The 17744-nt window shown below is 36.4% G+C and overlaps 2 protein-coding genes across 6 annotated transcripts; both read right to left on the bottom strand.

The window, feature by feature from the left end:
- Positions 1 to 7306: 7306 nt before the first annotated feature.
- LOC147286617 (heavy metal-associated isoprenylated plant protein 37-like) lies at positions 7307 to 8951 on the bottom strand. The gene is made up of 3 exons (XM_086242694.1): positions 8913 to 8951; positions 8693 to 8768; positions 7307 to 7903 (listed from the first exon to the last, which is right to left on the bottom strand). Exons 1-3 carry the CDS (start codon positions 8949 to 8951, stop codon positions 7383 to 7385), a joined length of 636 nt encoding a protein of 211 aa, XP_086098820.1. The 3' UTR covers positions 7307 to 7382.
- Positions 8952 to 10365: 1414 nt separating this feature from the next.
- LOC147286616 (uncharacterized) lies at positions 10366 to 16128 on the bottom strand. Of its 5 annotated transcripts, none has more exons than XM_086242618.1 (10): positions 15721 to 16128; positions 15503 to 15594; positions 14260 to 14393; positions 14103 to 14160; positions 13867 to 14001; positions 13187 to 13789; positions 12968 to 13111; positions 12767 to 12895; positions 11999 to 12034; positions 10366 to 11328 (listed from the first exon to the last, which is right to left on the bottom strand). In XM_086242618.1, exons 3-10 carry the CDS (start codon positions 14370 to 14372, stop codon positions 10705 to 10707), a joined length of 1842 nt encoding a protein of 613 aa, XP_086098744.1. In that variant the 5' UTR covers positions 14373 to 14393; positions 15503 to 15594; positions 15721 to 16128; the 3' UTR covers positions 10366 to 10704. The 5 variants fall into 5 exon arrangements, with proteins under 5 accessions (XP_086098744.1, XP_086098745.1, XP_086098746.1 ...); XM_086242619.1 differs by having other exon boundaries at positions 15527 to 15594; XM_086242620.1 differs by having other exon boundaries at positions 15503 to 15591.
- Positions 16129 to 17744: the final 1616 nt, after the last annotated feature.

Here is a 17744-nt window from a genome sequence, read left to right as displayed (position 1 = left end):
GTTTAGAATAACGTTTTTATTCTTAAATGAATACTAGATTAGAATGAGACTTGGACCATTAGAAAAAGAAGTCTCTTCTCAACTATGCTTTACCAATCAAACTGACATTAAAATAAATTAACCCACTAAGTGATTATAATATTCTTAATCTGAGAATGCATCATTACATCAATTAAAGAAATATATGTCTTGGGATTCTAATCAACAAAGGTTTAGATACATTTGGATATTTGACTTTTGATTTTGTCATGCACTAACTAATTTTGTTTCTTATTTTTGCCGCATATTTTGTCACTAATTAATCTATTAGGAGGAAATGATACTGTTGAGCAGTATCGTCCAATCAGTAGGATGTCAGGATGTGGGAGAATTTCTTTGACTAGCTACAACTCAACACAAGTAGATGCTCTTGCTCTTGTCTTTGACCAAAAAAAAAAAAAAAAATTAAAAGAGTGAATAAAACTAAAGAACACTCTCAACGTATCATATTTAATTGTATTCGTGTTGTGTGTTGTGAAACCATTCTAAATTTTTAAGTTCTGATCAGAAAAAGAAATTATTCTAAGTTCAAACCAGAATTTTTTTAATTTAAACTCATTCATTAATTTAGTGTGTTAGTGTTGTGCTTACCTATTTTATTGATTTTTTTAACCAAATAGAATACTAAAAGCTTCAAATAATATCAAACAAAATATTATAGAACTCTTCCAAAGCTTAAGATATAAATTTTTTATAAGTTGAGTGTACACTACTAAACGTCAACTATAAGCATTTTTGAACATTCGTGAGTTAAGCATTCGAGCTGGTTATGAGCGCCCATGACTATTAAAATATGGAAAATGTTAAAGAGACCATTTCTTTGTACCATTTAGTGTACCATCTTTCTAATAGAGGTACGACTCACCAATGTACTATCTCTCTAATAGAGTTGTGACCCACTTGTATTGGTGAGTCGTACCTCTATTAGAAAGATGGTACACTAAATGGTATAAAGAAATGGTCTCCCTAACACTATCCTTAAAATATTCGTCAACTATTAAAATATATTAATATTTTACAAGTAACATTTAACAAAAAGACAATTCCATAACTATTATTTTGATGTAATTCTCGGATGTTACCGATTCATTGATCAGTGATATGGATGGGTGTTCGAATAATGGCATTTGAGTGTTCAAACGCTTTGACAGAAATTCATCTGGACCCTTTGGAATGAAATGGGCTAAATTGTGCTCAAAAGCTTAAATATTTTGTGCATATTCTCTCTCATTTGAACTTGTTTGTCATTAACCCATCAAAAAACATCCTTATATATAAGTATATAACATCATAAAATTTGAGCAAATGATCAAATTTGGTTTTTGTAATTTGGATATTTTCAATTCTCAGTTATATTATATTGAATTATCTCAGTATTGCACCAATTATATATCTGATTGAGATTGATTACGAAAAATACTTAGATAAATATATGATCTAAATCCTAAAGCCTAAATACTTATCTTTAATGAATGTACATGTGGTATTGTGTGTGACAGTAATTTAATTAAGTGATATGCTGACATAGTATTACGAATCCACTCAAATTATAACAAGAGTACAATCATTAAGGTCACGTTTACTAACATGAAATGTGAGAGAGAAAATGAATCGGAGTGAGAAGGATGTGGGGAGAGAAGGAATTGGAGTGGGGATGAGTCATTCTCATTAAGTTGTTTACTAAGCATCTGGAATCAGAATGAAAATGAAGATAGTTGATTTATACTCTTGTGTTTACTAATGATTAGAATTTACTGAAAAAGTTATTTAATTACTAAAATGTTTTATTTTCTTAATGGGTATTTTGGGGTTATTAAAAAAAATTCCCCCCCAAAGGAGTGTGATTGATGAAAGAAAAGGAGTGTGATTTTTGACTTTGGAGTCCTATTCATTTCTCTCATTCCTTGTAAGTAAATGTACATGAGTACATGACATAGAGTAAGAGTTTAGGTAACAAGTATACTATATAATGCATTGTACACATGTTATAATATAAGTAAATTTGTAATAATACATTAGGATGTCACATGATATTACTGTATTTATTTATCTGTCACATAGAATAATTTATATTAAAATAGTACAAATAGATTCATTTTAAAGGCAAGAAGCACCCAAATCCCCATGCTTTACGCCGACATAACTTTTTTCTTCCCTTTCTCCCGCGTGTTCTATCCTCCACTCTTTTTGGCCCCAGTAAAGGTTCTATGTAATTTCACATAATTAATTAGGTTACGGTGATCCAAATCTCCAAAGAAGACATGTGATATAAAGGTAGGAAGAAATTATTGCTTTCTTTCCATGCTATTCTACTAATTAATTTGATAAAGGGGATTACTTTGACACATGCATCCAGCTATTATATTCATTGGGGGTTCAATTATCATGATGAAGAAAGATCCTTTAATTTGAAAATTGAAATGAACCCAGAGCAGGGCACAAATTAAGTACTTACTTACCAACCAACTTTATGTATCTTTAAGCAATCTTTAGCTCATAATTCTATTAGCACTAGAAGTGTAGAAAGAGAGACAAATCATGAAACTGACAATCAGCACTTTGGGGGAACAAAAGAATTCATCCCTCACTTTTGTATGTACTCCATCCATTTAGGCAAACTCTGAACTTGAATTAACTGTGGTTTAGTGTTTTTCACCCTATCTACATACAATGCATAGCGTAGATAAATCATGAACTGTATATGACAAATGATAATTATACAATTAAATTAAAAAATCATGTCCCGGTACAACAAAACTTAACACTAGCTATTCACATAAGGGTAATTTTATAACTTCCAACATACATATGTGGTGTAATACACATAACCTAATTCCATAAACTCTTTGAAGTGGTATTAGTTCAAGTCTCACTATAAGCTTGTATTTCTCTCTCTACAATGTTGAAACAGAGGTTTCAAGTTCCCACTTCCCACTTCCCAACGTAACAAAACAGAAAAAAAAAACACACACACAAACAAACAAATATAGAACGTGAGAAATTAGATTTTGTATTTGTAAAATATATGAGAAATTATGAATATTATTTTGTGTCTTAAATTATGACTCAAAGCTTAAGAAGTTAATTAATTATGAAGTAAAGTAGCTGTGAGGCAAAATTGTTGATTTAACTTCTAAAATTTATAACCAAACACTTAATCTTTCAAAAATTCATTTTCAAGCAGTTTTTTTCTACATAACCTCAGCCCTAAAACTTGTCCTAAAAGTCCAATTAAACATTAGGAAGGGTTCAAAGTTCAAGCCCAAGAGTTAATGTACGTTTAATGTCCAATTAAACAAAAAGGTTTTTATTCGGCCCAAATAGCTACTTGAATAAAATTAAGGCTCGGGCTATTCCGACCACCTTAAATTGCTGAGTTGATCACCCTATTTTTAAATTTTAATTTTACCTTTAAAATAAAAAATTCTAATTTTTTTCGTCGGGTCATTCAACACTTGTCTGTCGAAATATTTGTGGTTATTCAGCATCGAACTGCCGAATATTAGTGGAGTTTTTGGTAAGTAACCACCGAATGAAAATGAAAAAGGCATTCGGCAGTATTATGCCGAACATTGTCATTATATTCGGCTGTAAGCTACTGAACTCCTTAGTATATTTCGATGTCATGATGCCGAATGGGTCTAGATGATTTCATAATTTTTTGCAAAAAAATGTGAAATAGGAAAAATGTATCCAAAATATGTTAGGGTGGTCAACTCAGCAATGGAAGGTGGTCGGAATAGCTTCCGCCTAAAATTAAAGAAAGACCAAGAAAGGTCCAAACAAGAAATAGACCAACTCAAATTTGAGGTTAAACTTATTGAGCCCGACATGAAATGTTAAGGACCAAAAGAGCCCTTTAATTAAGTAGCCCACTTTGGATGGTTGGCTATGACAACCAATTTATTTAACATTTTTCAAAATATTGGACTGGATCGACCCATAGCCGAAAAAAATAGAGTAATTTTATTCAGTATACCCTTTTAATATCCTTAAACTATTTTGACCCCACAGCCCAAAAAATAACTTTTATGACCCTTTTCCTTTTTTTTTTTTCATACCAAAATACCTTTATACAAATACATTGTAGCAGCAGTTTCCTCCATCTTCTTTCTGCAGGCTGCAGCAACCATGGAGAGCGACCTCCATCATCGGCCAACGCCCATCATTTCCTCTCTCCATCTCTCTCTCATTCTCTCTAAAACCAAATCTGAAAAACCAAAACAAAATTCGAAAACCCAGATTTGGGTTTTTCTTTAAATGGGTTGAGAGGGAAGGGGAGAGAGAGAGATGAAATATCGGTGGGAGAGGTGGAGGATGGTGGTCGGCACCGGCCAACGACCCATCATCTTCTCTCCCAACCCAAATATGAGAAAAAAAAAAACAAAAAAAATTTGAAAACTCATATCTGGTGAAATGTGATATAGCCAGATCTGGTGGAATGTGCTATATATAGCCAGATCTAGTTGAATTTTTGGTCGCCACATGGTCGAATTTATGGTCGTCATATGGTGGAATATGCTATAGCCAGATCTGGTTAAATTTTTGGTCGCCACATGATCGAATTTGTGGTCGCCACATGGTGGAATGTGCTATAGCCATGTGGCGACCACAAATTCGACCATGTGACGACTAAAAATTCAACCAAATCTGAGTTTTTTAAGATAAAAACTCATTTAGAGGGTATTGTTGGGCGACGTGGATTTTTTTTTCATTGGATTTTGCTGAGTTTACTGCATCTGTTGGGTTTGCTGTTGCATCTGCTGGGTTTGTTGGATCTATTGGGTTTGCTGCATCTGTTGGGTTTACTACAGCGGCGGAGGATGGAGGCGCCGACAGCTGGGACGGCAAGTGGTGCGGCGACGGTGAGGCAATGGTTGGCTGAGGAGGAAGGAAGGAAGGAAGGAAGGAAGGGAGGGAGGAAGGGAGGGAGGGAGGGAGGGAGGGAGGGAGGGGCAGTGGTTGGCTGGGGAGGAAGGGAGGGAAGGAGGGGAGAGGCAGTGGTTGGCTGGGGAAGAGAAAAAAAAAAAAAAACTACAGTAAAAAAATGGTTTTATATGGAGGGTATTTTTGATATTTCAAATGCAAAAGGGTCATAAAAGTTATTTTTTGGACTGGAGAGTCAAAATAGTTTAAGGGGTATTAAAAGAATATATTAAATAAAATTACTCAAAAAAATAAGCTGCATTGGTCTCATCTGTTTTTACAGGCCTAGATATAAGATCCCCCAATATTGTAAGTACAAAGGAATTGTACAATATATATGAGCATGAGGCCAAACAATGTGTGCAAAAAAGTGCAATTATGCGTGTCTTTAGTATCTAGGGGATCAAAGGCTCAGTTAAAATCAAGCTCCACACAGCCTTACATATTTTTCCCAAGCTTGGACAACAATATGAAAATCAGTCTTGTAAAGTCCTTCCCAAAACATTTCTCATCTTCCTCAATGTCCTATAAATATAATCAAAGTATCCCAAAGAGTACAAGAAATTCTAACCCATGAGGCGCGCATCATGTTCTGATGGTAGCAATTCTCAATCTTTTGGTATAGGTAGCTATTCTCATTCAATAGGTCATTCAGATATGAATTCCTTTTGAAAAAATATATATCTATATATAATAGGTCATTTGGATTAGAGAAAAATGATAAAAAGGTAAGAAAAAATTCAGAAAAAAAAAAATCAATAATGTTCTTTTTTATTTATTAAAAAAAATCAATAATATAAAGTTACTAAATTTGTTTACCAAATAATATGTCATGTTAGTATACATAACACTATGTGATATGTCGATGTAGTGTTACGAATTCACCATAATTATAATATGTGTCCAATTAGTGTACACATACGTAGTGTTAAATTTGTTGAGTGAATTCGCAACATCACTTTTGTATATCACATGATATTACCGTCATATATAATAATTTTTTTTATAATGAATAAAGTACAAAATTAATATATTTGGTGAATAAAATATGATAAATAAAAATATGTTTATTCACACCATTGCTCCTGTAAGATACATTTTTTCTCATTTTACCCCCTAAAACTTAAATTTTTTCATTTTATCATCCGAACTTCACAACGTTATTGCAAAAACTCATATTCCGTCAACTCTATCCAAAAATTTGTTAAAAGAGCTGGTGTGGCGCTTATGTGTCACTCATTGGGACCCAGAGCTTACCATGTAGACAAAAAAATTATTAAAAAATTACTTTAATGTTAAAAAAAAAAATTCAACTAAATAAAAAAAAAAAACAGATCCAGTACCCACCCTCCCCTTTCTACCCCAACCCACCACCTACGCCTCCCTTCCTCATTGCTGGCGGCACCTCCCACCGCCGGGGACTTTCCCTCCTCTCTCCGACTCCTCCCTCCCTCCCACCTCTGGGCAGAGGCTTGGGCTGCTTGGCAGAGCTGGCGGTGTTGAGCTCGGGGGCAGCTGCTTGATTGCGGCGAACCAGTGCCGTAAAGAAAAGCTTGAGCTGCATGGCAGAGAACCAGCGCCTTCCCGGCCACCTTCGACGTCAACCCGACCCACCCCACCTCCCTCCCCCACCCGAGCAACCCCCAACCCAGCCCCTCCACCTTCCCGGTCACCTACGACGTCAACCCGACCCACCACACCTCCCTAGTCCCTCCCCCACTCGAGCACGCCCCAACCCAGTCCCTCCACCTTCCCGGCCACCTGGAACATCAACCCGATCCACCCTACCTCCCTCCCCCACCCGAGAGAGAGAGAGAGAGAAGGAAAGAGGGGAAGAGAGAAAGAGAGGGAAGGAGAGGGAGGGGAGGCTGGCCGGTAGCTGGGTGGGGTGGGGTGCTGCGCGCCGGAAAGGGCATTTTTTATTTTTTGTTTAGTTTAAAAATAATTTTTTATTATTTTTTTTCAGTGATCTTACACAATTAAAAAAGGGTCTCATACATGCCGTATAGGCACCGCATCAGCTCTTTTAATGGCAAAATAGACAGAGTTGACAGAATAGAGATTTTTGCAATAACATTGTGAAGTTCGGATGACAAAGTAAGAAGATTTAAGTTTCAAGAGAGTAAGTAAAAAAAAATTGTATCTTACAGAAAATGGCATGAATAAGCCATAAAATAAATGTAGCGGTACGTAAAATATATATAATAAGAGTATCATTTCATTCCTTAAATTAAGCATAACAACTAGACTGAGTAGAAGAGTCATGTTTTTCTCTTAACTAGCTAATATAAAATTATCAGCACTACACTAAATTCATCCCAATAATTATCTCTTGTTTTTTTTCCTTTGAAACCAATGTTTCTTTTACGTATATAGAATTATATATAACTAGATAACAATATATTAATTTCTTCTTGTTAATAGTAGAAGACAGAGGGTGATGCTGATTCTTCAAGGTTATAGTAAGTCTCAGTGTTAGTGGGAATCAGCTGGGAAGGTGGACAATTAATCATCTGAGGTTGATGCAGCTGATGATTCACTGCTGGAAGATGCAGCTGATTCACTGCTGGAAGTGCTGAAGACAAATCTTGAAGCCCAAGAAACTCATGCTCTTGTAAGCCAACAAATCCAATATTATCATCATATTGATTATAGTCAGCTTCACTACCAAAGAAGGTGGGCAGCAGAGTCTGATTTTCAAAGGCACTGAGGCCATGATGATGATCACCCATATTAGGACCTTCTTTCCTTTGGTTGTTGTTTGTAGGATCTCTGTTGGTTTTGGGCCTTTTGGCTTCTTGAAATTGGTTGGAACTTGGAGACCAAAGCTCTGCATGTTTACCAGCTCTTACCAACCTCTTGATTAAAGTAGCAGAATCTACAATGCCTACCACTGTGATCTTCTGCTCTTCTGCATCTATGTTCACATTATACACACCTAAATCCAAAAAAAAAAAAAAAAAAAGTGAATCTTGATAAATTCAAAAGGAAATTAGATGAGATATATGATAGTGGATGTGAGGTAAAAAAGCAGAACATTCGTCATTCGTTCTTCTTTTTGAAAATACTGAAATTAGGGAAACCAAAATGAAACATGACCCAACTCCCAAGTAAAGTTATAGGGAGTCTAGGGACCCCTTTTTTTTCTTATAGGATTTCACTACCTGACAGCTCTATACTATTTGGAAGTAAAGTAAGGGTTACTGGATTTGATTTAGGTTCAATTCCTAATTGTTTGTTAGAGAAAGGCAAAACAGTAATGGTTAGTAGTTAGTACCCTTCTTAATTTCCCTCAATTGTTTTACCCTTTTCTATGTTTTCTTCATCCAACGAAAAATTTAAACTAAAATCTGATGTGGGAACTGAGTTCTTTTTTTTTTTTTTGTTTTCTTTTAAAGCAAAGCATACTTATACAGAGAATGTAGGAAAGGAGAATCTGATTGTAGAAGTACAAGAATTTGCTGTTGGAGAATTATAATTAAAAAGAGAAAAAGACTGAAAGAGAAGAAATCCAGAATTGGTAAGAAAGTAAAATGTTTTCTATGCAATTTCTGAATTGGAAACAACCAGAGAACAGAAAGGAAAATCACAAATGCCATTGGGCTATTTGGTCGGTTCTCATGTTAACATACAATATAAACAGTTATATAATAAAATTAGCTGTAAAATCTGTATTAATTAAAGATAATAAAAATAGGGCATATATATTAAAGTTGGAAGTTGGAACCTTCAATTTTCCGGAGGAGTTTTCTGACTTTTTTCTCGCACCCTTGACAGTTTATGTGTACTTTGAGAACATGTGTCTGTAAGAAGAAGCAAAGTGTGGGAAACAAATCCAACAAAAATGAAAAAACAAAAGTTAATGGAGATGAAGTAAAAGCATATTTAAAAAGAGAAAAATGAAAAGAAAAAAAGAAGAGAAAGGTGCTTGGAGTTGGGGAGGAGACCTTCATAATTAAGAAGTCAAAATGATCATTTGTGGTCATGAACTCCATGCTCCAAGCTTCCAACAGAGCTTTTTGATCTGCAGCTAAAAGTGATTAAAGCTGTTTGAAGAAGAAGCAATGTTTCTTTCTTTGGTTGCTATATATTTTGATTTTCAATAGTGAAGAAGAGTAGTAGTACTACTGATTTTGTTTGCATATTTCCTTTTATGGGGCCTTTTGCTTCATAAAAAAGAATCCTAGTTTATGAAGCCTGTTTGTGAAGGTTTAAAGTCTAAAAGCTGTGTATGCAGATCGACAGAGAACCCAAGGACAGAGATGGACAGAGCTAAAAAGTGTGATTTGACCATTCTCAGACTCACAGAGACAGGACAACTTTGACTGTATCTCGTGATAATATCTTCTCTTCCAACAACAACTGTACATTGCGATTTGCCACAACCATTTCTTGGTGTATAGCATTTACCTGCATTTACCTGCATTGTGGATTTGTGAGAGAGCATAAAATTGGCATGAACTGGGTCTTTGCCACGTGTACCGGCCAGAAAGGTTGAAATAATAACTGAATAGCTAGCCTAGTCCTCAATCAATGAGTGTAAGAAGAGTCATTCCATACCAAAGATGGAGATATAAACTTCTTCAATTTTTTTTGTGGCCACTTTATAAACTTCATTAATTAAGGGATCGCTCGGCATGCTAGTCCTCCTACAAAGGCTACAATGACCATGTACCACACTATGCATTCTTGCCTGCACATTCCAATTATACTATTATAGCGCTCTAATACCTATTTTATGGAATGAAACTTTTTGGATAATTTTAACTTTGTAGGGTACTATCTATCAAATAGAGGTAGAACCCACTCATGAGGATCCTTTGGACAATTTTAATTGATTATTTGAGTAATTTTAAATAATCATGTAGTGTACTATCGCTTTAATAAAAGTAAAACTCACTTATATATATCATTTAGACAATTTTAAATAATATAGTGTACTATCTCTCTAATATATACTCTAAAACCCACCCTTGTGTACTATTGGAATAATTATAACTGATCATGTCCTATCTCACTAATTCAGATAGGATCCCATGTGGACACACATGATGGAACCCTGCTCTATTAGAAAAAGATCTTACACATGATTATTTAAAATGACCCGATAGCTGTTGCTGCAGTAGTATTCTTCTACGCTCATGACGATTTGACATCAAAAAGTTCTTGGAAGACACCACATCGGTATTCCTTATCTTTCAATGGAAGCACCATCATCAGACATTTAATAATTTAATCTACCAGGGCCTAATTTAATATACATTCTACACCTTTGAATTTTGTAAAAATAATATATTTAACAGCTCAATATAACATTAATGGTATTGAAACAGTTAGAAGTTTTTTTCTCTCTTTTTTATTCATAATTTGGAAAACTATAATATATATTGTACAAAAACATGACTCAAGATTCTTGTACAAGTCAGATTGTCCCAAATCAAAGTTCACAACAATATTCCTCAGAGTCTTAGAGAGTTTCCAAGTAGGGAGAAGAAGATAAAGATCCAATTAACTGAAGTCCGTACACTGAATAATTTTCAGGCAACTGAGTTAAATCAAATCTTAAGCAATCTCATGAATATTTTTCACTTCCTTTCTATGGGTCATGAGTATACATTACATTTCCTTTACACTTACAAGATCAGTATTTACAAGAACCCAAGCATGCACATATGACATATGAGATAAACATTATTTGTTGAGTCCCTACATAGAAACTTTCACCAACGAATAACGAAATCAGGGACAATTTGCACCGAGTTCTGTAGAATTCCGTATACACACGTCTAAGTTAAGTTGCCCCGATGAATTGAGGAAACGAAATGGAATCAGAAGAAAATCCATTGGGGGAAATCCTTCCACCCGACCAGGAAATTTTTCTGTCACTGATTGTAATCGGAGAGAACTGCTTCCTTGTCCTGATACAAGGTCATACATAAACCTTTCCTCTGAAGAACTTGGTCCGATTGAAGTTATCATAACTGTATTTCCAATACTTTCTGTACCCTTGTTGAGAAGAAAGAGAGCACCATCCTCCTCTGCTTGAAGAACAAGAAATTGTTCATTCATACCCAACGAAACAGTTAAAGGGGTGTTGTACCTGAAACGCCTTCCAGCATCCCAATGCTTGCCGCTGAAATGCAGTGACAACTGTTCAGAAGAGCTAACAAAGTTGCAGTCTGGAAGTGGGCATGGACATGGGGCATACATGCATGTTTCTTCATGGTCATTATTCTTCATGTAATCCACTATTTCATCACACCCATACTCTTGATTCCGGCATGGTGTTCTGACTGATTCAACTACTAGTTCAATGTTGCCACACATAATGTCCTTACTCCTAAGAAACACTACCATATTTTCCTGTAACAACATATTAACCAAAATCATTCTTGATAAAATCATAAGATGATGCAGTACAAAACAGTTAAAGATTCAAAACTGATGCTTTACTGACCTACCAATTAATTGTTTTACAGCCAAAACTACCATTAAGTTTGTGCAAGCAAGACATCCTAGTGAATAAAACATCCATTTCCTATTTTCTTTCTTTTTTCTAATGAGTTGGGGGTGGTGTCAACAAGGATGAAGATCCTTCAAAGCCTATTAGTTAAGAATCCCAGCATTCCTCTCTTAGATTATCAGACCATTGCATATGCCACAAGGGTTTCTGCTCACCTACACTAAACCTTGTGAAGATATCTCTAACAAGGAATCAGAAAGCAACAAAACAAAACAATGGACAGAAAACAAATATAAATCTGCAGTTTCTCTTCTTTTTTTTTTTTTTTTTTTTTTTTTCCCTTTCCTCAATCTTTCCTTGACAGGATGATCTGCAATTCATTACTTTTCTTTTTTTGGTTGCAGTCACGATCATCAGCTATTTCACTACTACGTACATGAAATACACATAAAAAGGAAAATATTACAAAAGCTTAATAACTAATAAATGACAAATAGAAAAAGTCATCATAGCCAAGCACAGGAATGGCATATATAAGGGAAAGGTGAAAAGAAGAAGAGAATTCACTACCTCCTCTGTAGTAATTTCACCAATCTGTTCTTCAACCTACAAAATAGACAAACACATGTAAGTAATATGCTATGTCAGTTTTTTTCTTCTTATTAAGAAGTGATCATTAAACAGTAACAAAAAGAGTAAAAGGGACAGCAGACTGTTTATATTGCACACAGAGCTTTAGGAGTGGGATCCTAGGCCCTTGCTGGCAGTTCGAAGTTAACAGACCATTGTTCTTTTTGATAGAGTTTGTCCCCGATCCCAACAAGGTTTGTTACTTTAGGTATAGAATTTCGGTTTAAAGTTTAGCCCAAAACTCGAGAGCTAAACCCTATATCTTAAGCCCTAAACAACCACGTTTTGGCAAACTTTAAAGCGATGTTCAAATGGGCAGAGACACCTTACAAATGGCACCAGTTCCTTCTGAGCAGGATCCTACCTAAGAAGCGCTTTGTATGTGTGTGTGTGCGCACATGTAGATAATACAACTTCTACCTCCACAGCCTATCCTAGGTCACTAGAACAAGGAAAAAGACGGATTGGACAAAGGAGAACTATATATTTATGCAGAATGTACCATAGGAAGAGAAAGAAGAAAGAAGAGAGAGAGAGAGCACTAAACGTGAAACCCTACTATAATAAGGCCTATATGTCCATCAGCCTTGCATTGATAAAATAAATTCAATTTCTCATTTTTCTCAACAAATAAGGTCTATATAAGCAAAGTAAGCTTCTGCCTATGCATAAAGTAAATTCAATTTTGCATCTTCCATCCATCATTACCTGGTTCTCCTTATGCACAAGGAGAGAATCATGCTCAAACCCATTGCTTCTATTGCATGCCGGTGGGCTATTCAGTTGGCCCCTGTACTCACAAGAGTCCAAATCAAGGCACCTCTCCTTACAAACCACCTGCAAAGAAGCAGCAAGCATGATAACCACATATATATGCCCTAGTATAAAACATTCCAAATGTGAAAGTACCTCCCCACAACCATAACCACCAAGCTCTCTTTCCCGCTTCTCCCTTTCAGTGATCTCATCCTCACCCCATGAAGATAAGCATGGAACAACGGCAGGGGCCAAGGCAGCACGTCCCTCAACAGAGATACTTTCATAATAAAAGAGCTGAGAAGATATAAGATTTCAGAAAATAAAGTTTCGTGCATCCATAACTAAATCACATTTAGGAGTCTATTTTACCTGGAGAAACAAAAGACAGCCGCCAACTGCACGTTGCTTCCCTTGATGAAAACGAGATACCTCACAAACTAGCCGGTCAAGTAAAAATTTTCCCCAATTATACTGATGGACGACATCCATATTCGTCAAAAAGTGAAGGAATGAAGGGCTAACATCCAGCCTTGCTGTTGGGGACAAAAGAGTGCCCAATGCATAGAGAACGAATGATCTCTTAAAATCCTCTCCAGCTTCATGTGCTGCCAACCGCTCCTCTAGGAGGCGGACTGAAATACCATGATTTGTAGCATCGTAACTATGCCGTAAGTCCACAATCAAGTCATCAGGCCCTGAGTTCACCACATCCTTCCCACTAGCTGCTAATCCCATCACAAGCTCCACATCCTTTGGCATTAAAGGAATACACTCGCCACAAATCTCCAAGCTATGTTGTGTAGTGTTGAACCTCTCCAGTAGCCAAAGGCATAAGCTACGGCGGAGAGTCCGGCATCTAAGGTCAAGAAGGCTCCCAAATCCCATGCTCTTTACTGCAGCCTTTTGTTCAGGTGTGAGACGTTGTATCACATTGAATAAGCGGCCAGGAGAGCATCGTGTGACTAGTTTAGCCTGCATTGTCCAAGGTGTAAGATTCACCCAATCCAATGAACAATTAAAAAAACTATCAGCAGAACAATAAAACCAACCTGTTTCCTTGGCTTAGGGGTACGGGTGGGAGCTGTACTCAAGTAGTTATCCCACACTTCACGAGCACGCCTTGTGTATTTTGCCTTCTCTTCAAGGCTCATAGACTTCCAAACATCCGAAGCTGCCTTCGTTGCCTGAAATAGAAATTTCATGATGTCTTAATGTATGTTAATTATTTTATTGAAGCAAATGAGGCACTGTCAAACACTTTGGAAGTAAACAAAAAGAGGCTCACAGCTTTAAGGCCAGAGGATTCAGGATGGGAAGCACTGTATTCCTTGATGAAGTCCCGGCTGTAATAGTTGATTTAGACGTTAGCAAGTTGGTACACGTGGAGAAAGAGGTATATGCTAATACAAAGGGAATTCAACTTTAAAGAAACTAATTGTTACCTAAAATAAACCCATGAGCATGCAGGACGAGGAGTGGTAACTTGCTTCTTCTTCTTCATTTTCCTCTTTCCTTCTAACACAATATTCTCTTCAGCATTTCTTTTCACCACCATCACATCTCCTTCACTTAGCACCTAGAGGTTTGGGTTAAAAAATTTGTAAAAAAAAATTAAAGCAAAATAAACAGACAAACAAAATTTCAATTTCCATAGATCCTATATGTTTTAGGGGAAAAGGGCACATATGTAAGTATGTTTCTTACATAGGCAAACTAATACAATAAGAACAGTTGTCAAGAGTATTTTATGCAAAGTTTCGAATGCACCTATGGAAATTGCATGATGAATCAGCATATATGATTGTAAAACAGTAGGCTTATATGTTCAAAGGGAAATTACATGTATTCTCCATCTTTTTAAGTTTATGTTGATCTGGATTTGACTTCAAGAAGATTTCAGTTAAGATGAATCCCGCAAAGACTAGACTACATTCTCATACATAGCACTGTCACATAGAGATCCTAAATAATGCCCTATAGGAAGTTTTCAAATCCTTATGTTATGCTCTCATGTAATGTAAATGGTTTAAGTTACATTATCTTTTATCTTTGCATTATCTTTTATCTAGGTTTAGGTGCAATTATTATGTTTGTTGAATACCCACTATCCAAAACGTTCTATGACATTTATGCCCTACTCTGTTTCACCTACAAAACAACATTTTTCCCTAAGCAGCAGCCCTACCAATTAGTATTTTTAGTCAGCAAGACAAGAAACAAGGACCCAACCCTTCCCCAACACCACCACCACATGGCTTTACAACCTAAGCCAAAGCCAAGGGCTATTATCCCATCCAATGCTACAACCTCATTTTGTTCTAAAACCTATCAACCAATTTTTTCCTTAGTGGTGCCAAATGTCTTTCTATTTGGAGCATCACGATTCACCAAGCAGCTGTAATGTTCTTTAGAACTTAATTGTGAGGCTCTAGCAATACTTAGATCAGTGATAACTAAGCTATGAGAATTAAACTCTTCAACAAAATAAATACGAGTGCTGCCAAGTGTTTATCAATTTAAAAATCAAATTTCTTTTTCTTTCCGGGTACCTTATGCTTTTCAAGATTACACATGGTGATTTCTTCAAAGCACAACTTAGTAGTATAGCAAGATAGTGCATAAACCCAATTGCTCAAAAACAATTAATCAATTACAATTCAAATATCAAACCACCCAAACACATACACAGTGCGTTCCTAAAAGGCTTACCAAAATGCTTTTCTGGGTAGTACCTCATGCTATTGCAATTATAGCTTTATCATTCTAGCTTAAATCTTCTGTCAATAAATAATAAACCAAACAATAATATACAGTCAATATTCAAAGGCCAAATCTAATATATATATATATATATATATATATATATGAAATTATCAAATTCTGCAAAGTGTGAGAAGCCAAACCATTTTCTGAGAATTGGAGCCGTGCTTGAGATCAAGAAGAGAACTGGAGAAGCAAAGTTAGAAGAGCTAGGGTTTCAAAAGGGGATAAGGGTTTGGTGAATGTGAGTGGGAATCGAAGAAGGGGAAAGGAAAGGGTTTTGGGTTTGGAGTTTCGTTGTGCGTTCATCTTTCTCAGCTGCAAAGTCGCAGCTTTCTGTGTCCTGTGTGCTCTTGTAACTCTCTTTAGTTTTTCCTTTTTATTTTTTAAGGAAACGATATTTTCAGACAAAAAAAAAAGGTATATTGTTTCAGAAAAAAAAAAAATTTACGTTCTCACCAAACAAGTCATTAATGTGAAATTGCATACTTAATATGATGATAAATAACGATTAATTATTATTTTTTTGACTGAAAAACGCGCTTGGTAAGGTTGGTTCTAAGGAATAGTACTGTGTTTTATGTCGTAACGACTTTTTCACGGTGGCGGAGATGCCACCGTTCATCTTCAAGGCTCTCCCTCTAGTGAGGAGCTCCACGACCAACATTCATCTTCCTGGTGATGGTCCGATTTGTGGATCTAAGTGATTTTGACCTGAGGCTCTTTTCCCTCAGGTGGAGGCCCAATCTGCTTCGACTGCGCAGGAGACTCCTCCACCGACGAAACCTGCTCAGAGTTTCATGGATAAACTTGTAAGCTCGCCGATGCATGTGCAATCTCTGTGTGGTATGCTGGATGATAAGTTGGTAATAGACGAAGGGGATTTTGAGGTCGCGATCTCGCCGAAGGGACCTTCAATTTGGTTTTCTCCACAGGTCAAAGAGAAACTATATCTCTCATAGAGGAACTCTGTAATCCTCAAATTGGTGGCCAAATCCCACACCTATAATTTCATGTCGGCTAGATGGAAGCATCGTTGGGCTCTGAAAGGTTCCTTCCAATTGATTGATCTTAAGAATGATTTCTTCATTGCTCGGTTCCAATTGGAAGAAGATTATATCAAAGTCTTAACTGGTGGGCCCTAGATCATTGCTGGCCAATATCTTGCTGTTCAGAAGTGGAGACCAGGGTTTTGTGCAGCTGAGGAACACATCTAGAGGCTTACTGTTTGGGTGAGATTGTCTGGTATCTTTGTGAAATTTTTTAAGCCTGAATATGTTCGTCGAATTGGTGATTTGATTGGTAATATATATATATATATATATGAGGTTGATGTGCATACTGCTAGTCAGACCAAGGGTAAATACGTTCGTGTTTATGTTGAAATTGATATCACTAAGCCTCTTTTGCCTGTTGTGGAGGTTGAGGGAAGGTGAGTGTATGTTGAATATGAAAATCTTCTTCAAATCTGTTTTAAGTATGGTATGGTTGGACATAACAGAGAGGGATGTTAGGTTGTTCCATATAAGGCTGAAGATGGTCCAGTGGCAGTTAATGGTGAGTGTGGTGATCTACCTATGGAGGGTGCTCAGATGAATGAGGGAGATGATATTTGTGTGATTCCTGTGATCGATAAACCTTCAATTAGGCCTTGGAGTATTGTTGCTAATCATCGTATAAGGCCTCCAAAAGCTATGGCTAAATATGGTAAGGGTGAGGGTCAGCAGGTTACCCAAGGTTCCAGGTTTAATGTTCTAAAAAAAGGTAAGGTTTTGAACTTGAAAGATGTTGAGGAAATTCTTATCCCTGAACTAGAGGCTGAGAAGAGAGGTGTGTCTCATGTTACTAATCAAGTGACTACTCAGAGTGAGTGTGTGGGTGCAAAAGGGAGTGGTAAAGGGAAGAGTAATCATATTCCTGGCCATAATGGCTCTGTGACTGTTGGTAAATTCGGTAAAGGAAAAGGGAAGTCTGGAAAAGCTCAGTCTGAGCATGGTATATCTAAGGATGGCTTTAAAGGATCTAATAGGCAAGGGAGAGGTTATTCTGATCCTGTGATTGTTAAGGATGTTGGTAAGGATCTGGATAAAGCTGTTGTTGTGCCTCATGTCAAGAGGGGGGTTGGTAGACCAAGAAAATTTTTGAAAGATGTTTCCAATGTCCCTAG

This window comes from Dryas octopetala, chromosome 4 (genome assembly GCF_963921425.1).
Source record: "Dryas octopetala chromosome 4, drDryOcto1.1, whole genome shotgun sequence".
Lineage (NCBI taxonomy): Eukaryota > Viridiplantae > Streptophyta > Magnoliopsida > Rosales > Rosaceae > Dryas > Dryas octopetala.
Note: the sequence above shows the minus strand (reverse complement) of the source record. Positions and strands in the feature narration are given on the sequence as shown.